Here is an 8,204-nt window from a genome sequence, read left to right as displayed (position 1 = left end):
TGTTTATACTTCTCACACCACAAGCATTTCATAAACTCCTTATCTTCAATCACCACAAGTTTCAGGAAACAAAACTTATGTAGCCACTCTACTCTAAACTTTCGAAGCTTCTTTTTTTTTAAATCATTATTTGATCCCTGTGTTTCGGTATTACTCAAGAGTGTGTTTTCAAATGACATACCGAAAAGCTCCATATCGTTTTGAAGCACTTTATTGGAGTCCTCCATGTCAACATCCAACTCATGGTCCTCGTCACTCACTGATACTCGAAGAGCCAAAAATCTCTACCATGACTTGACTTGTAGATGCCTTCTCTCTAGAATCCCTTTCTTGTCTCTTCTCCTTTCGAAAAGACTCAAACAAGGTTCGTTGTTTAAGCTGCAATGCCATCACAAACTATCATTGAACAACTCAACATGCTAACCACAATGTAAATAGTTACAACCTTGTGGACATAGCACAATCACCTTTGTTGAGGATGAAGGAACTGGAAAACCATCAAGAGCCATGGCACCAACGCTAGCCATGGTAAAATCTTTTATGGAATGTAGCTGCAAGAAGAAAAAGCCAAATCTCTCTCTCTCTCTCTCTCTCTCTCTCACACACACACACACACACACACACATATACACATTTCCATCACCAGCAAGCATGAAGCAAGTTCTTTTAAATGGAAACTCTCTCTCTCTCTCTCTCTCTCTCTCACACACACACACACACACACACACACACACACACACACACACACACACACACAACTATCAAGCATGAAAACTCTCTCTCTCTCTCTCTCTCTCAAACACACACACACACACACACACACACACACACACACACTGACCCTGTTTACTAGTTGACTAGTATTATGTATACCTGTCATATATGCCTACCCTTAGCCATGTTTGGGGCCTCCAATGCATGCCAGGTGGCCTGCCACATAGTCATTAAACCAGCCCCAAACAAGCCCCCCAAACTAGACCTTAAACCAGCCCCAAACAAGCCCCCCAAACAATCATTGCAAGAAACGGAAACTAAGTCATGATATTTCTGGGCGTAGAAAGTGTATCTCTTCAAAAGAGCAGCAGCAATAATCTAGCCTTGTGATCACATATGGTTCTAAGAAAAGAATGAGACAACAAATATTGTTTAAGATGATTGGGCATTTGTTGTTAAAACCTGAAAATAAGAATCAATCAAGAATACCCATGCAAAACCAGAAAAACCTTATTGAACTTACCAAGGAAATCAACCTTGAAATAAATCGCTATGTTGAAGTCGATTTTATGAAATCTTGCTCTTTCCAAGCCTAGATATGAAGTTAGGGTTTAGAACAAGGATGGACGAAAATCATGGATTAAAAAGCAGTTGGATAAAGAAAACTGCGTCAATCTGAGATTGTAATTTGTAGTGCATCAAGTTGGGGATAATGGACCATGGTGTTGGCTGGAAATGATATGCGACATGCAGCACTGAGCAGGCTGAAGATGATATGCAAGTATGCAACAGGCTGAAAAGGAGAAGTAAAGAGGACTCAGGAAACGGCCGTCGGTAGGTGAGGTGAACCTAATAGAAAGACGGCAGGAAAGAGGACCTCAGGAAACGGCGTAGGTCTTATCTGAAAAACGGCAGCCAGAAAGGGACATGCAATTTGATGCAAATATGAGGCTTATCTTGTAAGTTGTAGGGAAAAATCTCACGAGTCACGGGCCGGCGCCCTATCCTGCTAGATTTCGTGTGGGGCTGTGTGTTAATCCGCACTAACGCCGCTTTCTAGCTCATTAATTTCTCTTATGTGAGCGTTAATCCAAATCTCTCAACGCATCTCCGATTCTCCCGACTCATGACCACCTGGCACCTGGCCCGTGACCTGGCACCACCACCACTTATATATATATATATATATACATATATATATATATATACACGCCCTATCCTGCTAGATTTCCTGTGTGTTAATCCGCACTAACGCCGCTTTCTAGCTCATTAATTTCTCTTATTAGTGAGCGTTAATCCAAATCTCTCAGCGCATCTCCCGACTCACGACCACCTGGCACCTGGTACCACCACTTATATATATATATATATATACTTATACTTGGGACCCCTAGGACTCATGGTTTAGGCTTCGTTTGACGCTTTGTAGAAATTATTGGGCTTCAAAATGACGCTTGAGCAAGCTTCCTTTGAAGCCTGAGATGGCCAGGGACGCCCAGCTGGGCTTCAATTTTAAGGCCTGCCGCCATCTATATCTACGACAGTCAGCCAATGATTTTTTCCCGTTTTAGGTTTCTCAGGTTTGAAAATGATTCGAAATTTATTTTTTTTAACCTTTTTTTCTTTTTTCATGGACATGCAGAGAGAACCAAAATTCAGCTCCTATGCAGGCTGTGCAGCCTTTGGGCGCAGTGGAAACGGAAGAAAAAAGCCCGGGAAGGTAAAACAAGATTAAGAATTCAAAAAATAAATAAGACCAAAAATCTATCAGGGATGACTCGTGGATATGTACTATATATAGAGAGAGAGAGAGAGAAAGAGAGCTGTTGGGGGTGAGTTTTGAAATATATGAAACATGGCTTTTTTCCCTCATCTGCTTGTGTGTGTGTGTGGGAGCCTCCTCTTCCTCTTGGCCTTCGTTTCCACCGTCGACTGCCGCCGCAGAGACCTATCCCACCACCTTACTATTCCTTTCTCTTATGCCCACCTTTCCTCATCAGGAAACTGCTTCCCTTCCCTCTTTAGCTTCGGAGACTCCAAAACAGACACCGGTAACGCCCAAGCAGCTTTCCCTTTCGAGAGTCGCTCCGAAAACCCTCCTTATGGCCTCACCTACTTTGGCCACCCTTCTGACCGTTACTGCGATGGGCGCCTGGCCATTGATTTCCAAGGTGCATTTAATTGCTCCTCCTCGAGCTTAATCTTTTCTGTTTTTAATTTAAAAAGAATCACATTTGTCAAAGTTATACTGATGTGCCGAGTGAGTGCGGATACAAATTGGTTTTATTAACAGGCTTAATCCAACGTCCCTCATGAATGCATGCTGTTAATTATTGATAATGCTCATTAAAATTGGCTCTTGTTTCTCTGTTAATTGTAATGCTTTGTTTCCCTGTTGTTAATTATAGTGCTTAACTATACTCTGTAACTCAACTAATGTTTCTCTGCTAATGTTTGCCTCGTTAATTATGCAGCTCAAGCTTATGGGCTACCTCTGCTTAGCCCCTATCTGAGAGGGCTAGGACCCGATTTTAGGCATGGTGCCAACTTTGCAGCATCTGGGTCAGCGGCCATTCCCGATTACGCATCCTCGCCATTCTATTTAGCACGCCAACTTAACCAGTTTAGGAAACTCAAGGCCCATTACATTCACCACCAAGCCACAGGTGTATTTCAATATCAAACATTTTGCATAGCAACAAACGCCTCTCTGTTAAAATAGTTTTGCCTCAAATCAATTAAGATAAATCTCATGCTGTTAACCTGAAACGGCTCTCTTTTTGTGTGTGTGTGTGTGTGTGTGTGTGTGTGTCTTGCAGAGAATTCTGCTAAAGAAATAGGGGCTTTTTATTGTCGAAATTAATGCATGGTTAAAGGCCTGTTGCTGTATACATTTTAATATTGTGGAATTAATTGGTGTCTTTTGCTTTTTTCTTGGGTAGACAATTCCTACCTACCTCCTAGTACATACTTTGGAGGTGGCTTGTACGTGATTTCCACGGGAGAGAATGACTACCGAACTGGCATTGTTAATATGGGGTTGACTGTGGATGAGATTAAGGACCAATTGGTACCTCACGTGGTAGAAATTACAAATGCGACGGTGAAGGTAAGCTCATTTCAAACCCTTAAAAGCATGATTAGCTGGCTTAATCTCATCTTATTTGTGGGCTCTAATCATATCGTAGTTCAATTGGTTCGTGATTAACTTGTAGTGGGTCCAAGTGTCATGGTGGTTAATGTTTGGTGCAATTGTCTCAAATCTTTTTTGGGCCCAAAGCATATCTTAGATTTTCATGATTATCCATGTCAAGAAGTTTGTAATTAGGCGTTTTGTACCACCTTGGATGGTTTGTTGATAGTGTTAAATAATCAGGTCTTTTTTTTTTTTTTTTTTTTTTTGGGGTGCAGGGGTTGTATGAGGAGGGGGCAAGGGCTTTTCTCGTGGTGGGAATTGCTGCGGATGGGTGCATTCCAAGGCTTTTGACACTAATCCCACATGAGGCCCAAGATTTGGACTCTTTGGGTTGCCTCAAAACAGTGAATGACTATGTGCGATACCACAACGAGAAGCTTCTAGAAGCGGTGAAGAAGCTAAGGGAAGAGCTCCAAGATGCCCAAATTGCCTATGGGGACTACTTTGGCATCAACATTGACATCCTTGTTAATGCAACCGCATACGGTAACTACAAGATCACCCCCCCTTGCTATATATATATGGTAATCCTCAAATCGAGCTTAAGCGAAGCTTATGTAAATGCAAGTGCAGAAGCACAGTGGGAGAGGGAGAGAGAGAGAGAGAGAGAGATTTGAGTCATATGAATCGTATGGTGCAGGATTTACAGACACACACAATGCATGTTGTGGGATTGGAGGAGAATACAACTACAATAGTGAGGTGCAATGTGGGCAAACAGGGGAGGTAGAAGGGCGCAATGTGACTGTAGGCGCTTGCAGTGACCCATCAAAGTTCATAAATTGGGATGGCATTCACCTCACTCAACACTTTTATGAGCTGGTGGCCAAGGCCTTCTTGGAAGGCCGCTTTGTAGATGAACCGGTCTCCTTGCCTTCCTCTTGCACACTCGACTTTTCTAGCTTCCCCTCATTCTCACATAATCACGACCTTTATTGAAAAATTAGTGCTAGTTCGATCCTTCAACCGAAGTGAAGTGTCAGACTTTTGTGTAGGTAGAGATGGTAAACCTTTACCACTCATTGGCCTTAATGAATGACAACAAACATTAGCAAAACTTGCACCTCTTTGTTTTGTGTGTGTGTGAGAGAAAAAGAAAAAAACTCTTTATTGCTCATAAGGCCCTCATAAATTTTCAACACTCTCATCACACTTTGATTTTTTAAATAAATAATAAGAATTAAATAAGATTATAGGCTCTTCAAGTGTGTAAAATTTGGAGTAATAAAAATTATTTAATTAAAAAAAAAGTTGGCCCCCATATTCAGAGTAATAATATACGAAATATATGTATACAGTCACGTACACTTGTCAGTTTTATTGGACCTAAGTACAAGCTTGAATTTTGATGGGTAGGTTAATAATGTCCATTCATGTGACACTTTGAAAATTAAAGAAACCTTCAAAAAATATTTGTATAACAAATTCTTATGTATAATAAATTAACAATTTCTTATGTACTAGTGTCGCGACTCGTCTCTGAGACGGGCAAGAAGCATTTTGCATTTACGTACATGTAAAAGAAATGTGTAAAATCACCTTTCCTTTCTTTTTAGAAGCTAGGCACATCGAGCTACACACAAATACGTATAAAGATATACGTATGTATGTACATGTACGTATGAGTACGTGTACGTGAAATCCATTGAAACCATACATGCCACAATTGGAAGATATGTGTAAGTGTGTGCGTGTCTATGAATGCATGTGTACATGTCACATACACACATATGTGTTTGTGTATGCCCATGCACCCATAGTATCCATAGATATTGATCACACTCATACATATATGTACAACTTGTCAATCTAATATATAAAAACATTGTGATTGCTATATATATCCATATAGAAGCTTCTAGCATTACAAATTCATAAAATGATGAGTATCTTAACAAACCTGAACACAACCTCAAAACAATCTTTGGACAACTGGATTATCTCTCTTTGGTAGCGTATATCTCATGCCTCCATCTGGCAAAATGTATGTCATAAAAAATATTAGCATTGAAAATATAACTTCCATAGAAAAAAGTTGGATAAGAATAAAAGCTTACAAAACTCATTTGGTGGATTAATAGTTGAGATTGATGCGAACGGCGTTTGAATAGGCTTGTAAACAGCAAATCGAAAAATTCTATATTGTCGAGTGCTTATGCACTGAAAATCTAACTTATCAGGCTTTTCATAATCCACAAACATGACACGTACATGAAGCTGATCTGCAACCTTCCAATAGTAGATTGTAAATTTCTAGGAGCCCAAAGCTCTCGTCGTATAACTGTCTCGACTATACAAACCCAACAATAATCTGGGTTCTAAAAAGTGAAGATATTCCCTGTTTGCAAATGAATGCTTCAATAAAAATATAAATTAATCAAACAAAACACAAAAGCTACATAAAAAGAAAGTTTGTATATATACCGTAAAACACCAGTGCTCTCTAATAGTTCGATCATTAGAGAAGCTGTTGCTTGGCCTTCCCAAAATGGAGGGTCTACAATTCAGCCCATGAATATTAAATAAATCTTGAAAAACAATAATACCTAAATTATAGCAAACGTCTAAAACATTTATCTTCAATATCTTGTCCATCACCATAAACAAACGAAAATGATATCCTTGTTGCCACATCCATCCTAAGCAATATATCCCTGATATCAAATATAATACACACACACACACACACACACACACACTCTTTCTCTCTCTCTCTCTTTACACACACACACACACACACACAATATAAGGGCACTGTATATAAAAGCAATCCAAACGCAAACAAAGACTACACTTGCACATCTTCAAAAACATTCTCCAATCAAATGCTTCCTTCATTACACAAAGATAGGTTTAAATGTAGTCTCTTACATTTGCAAACTGTCATTTACATTTAAATTCTTCGACATGCCATTTGCAAAACCTCCTTGTAGACAACATTGGTTGTGAAGAGTTCATTTGAACATGTTGTGCCGCTTTCATATTCCACAATATGCTTTACACACACTTTCACTGCATTGGATGATCTAACAGGTGACAGCGATGTACAATTGTCCATGTGTGTGAATACTTGCATGGCCAGATAAAGTCCCAATACACTCAATGTTTGTCCTTGTGACTTATTTATTTACATACCAAAAGCTAACCTGACAAGAAATTACCTCTTTCTCATGTCAAACGATAGTTGAAGCATAGCAGGTACAAATGTTATCCTGGGAATAAAGACTCTGTCTCCAATGTTTGTACTTGTAATGATTTCTGCTTCTATCACCTTTGAGTTAAATTGCTTGCATATCAATCTAGAGCCATTACAAAGTCTCCGAGGGTCCAAATTGTGGAGCAAAATGATAGGCACATTAATCTTTAGAAGTAAGTGGTGAGGAGGGTAACCATCACCTAAGTTCAAACTGTTCAAGTCCTCAATTGGATACAGTATTGCGTCATTCTCGCCGCAAAGAAACAACTGAATTTGCACTTGTTGAAATATACAAGTGAATAGGGTGTGTGCGAGAACAAGCCCTTGGCAAGAGGCTGTTAAAGAGAATCTGTAAATGTGAGAGAACCTATAAAAAGGTGAGAAGTATCTACTGGGAGAGAATAAAGGGTAGCATGAGGAGATTTAGGAGGTGTGGAGATATTCTGGGGGAGAGGTGGAGAGAATCAAGCAAAAGAGGTGGAGTGAATCAAGGAAAAATCAGTGGGATTGGATGCTTGGATGTAAACTCTATAAATTGAGGCATTGGCCTAATGAGAATTTGTTGGTTTTTGATTATCCATGCCTACATTAAGCTATCAATTAATTGCTCACTAATCACATCTTAATTATCATCTAATCACTAATCACATCTTAATTATCATCTAATCTCTTTGTTAATGATGTTGATTCTAGCATTTGATCCACCATAGCTCATCACATTGCTGCAAATTTAACAGCACTAAGGTATTCTCTTTCAAGACCATGCAATGAACTCAAGGCTAGTTCATTGATCTCATCAACCTCTAAATTTCATGGTGCAAGAATAGCATGATCTTTGAAGAAGAATGCATAATCCTCAACTCTATGAAGATCTTTGTATACCCATTCTACCAAACTCAAAACAGAGTTGCCATGGATCAACATTTGCGATGGAATTACTACTCTGCCTTCATTGTTTGGCTGACCTATATAGTGCCCCAATTTGTAATGTCCATTTGACAAAATTCATGTTCTATACCACAATAAGCACTCTATCTAATCCAAATGTTTTGGGTGAGCTTTAAAACACTCACATATCTCCAAATATGTGACCGGCCT

The 8,204-nt window shown here is 39.4% G+C and overlaps 1 protein-coding gene and 1 long non-coding RNA gene across 2 annotated transcripts; one reads left to right on the top strand and one right to left on the bottom strand.

Annotated features, from left to right (window-relative positions):
- Positions 1–226: 226 nt before the first annotated feature.
- On the bottom strand, positions 227–547 carry LOC147609635 (uncharacterized). The gene is made up of 2 exons (XR_015264230.1): positions 468–547; positions 227–378 (listed from the first exon to the last, which is right to left on the bottom strand). It is a non-coding gene; the product is annotated as an uncharacterized LOC147609635 (long non-coding RNA).
- A 1,982-nt stretch (positions 548–2,529) lies between these two features.
- On the top strand, positions 2,530–4,980 carry LOC147609634 (GDSL esterase/lipase At4g01130-like). Its single transcript, XM_086787691.1, has 5 exons — positions 2,530–2,885; positions 3,189–3,380; positions 3,657–3,823; positions 4,126–4,396; positions 4,551–4,980. Exons 1-5 carry the CDS (start codon positions 2,570–2,572, stop codon positions 4,847–4,849), a joined length of 1,245 nt encoding a protein of 414 aa, XP_086643817.1. The 5' UTR covers positions 2,530–2,569; the 3' UTR covers positions 4,850–4,980.
- The last annotated feature ends 3,224 nt before the right edge of the window (positions 4,981–8,204 follow it).

Source organism: Cibotium barometz, chromosome 51 (assembly GCF_041138505.1).
Source record: "Cibotium barometz isolate CiBa-2024 chromosome 51, ASM4113850v1, whole genome shotgun sequence".
NCBI lineage: Eukaryota > Viridiplantae > Streptophyta > Polypodiopsida > Cyatheales > Cibotiaceae > Cibotium > Cibotium barometz.
This window is presented reverse-complemented; position numbering and strand designations above follow the sequence as displayed.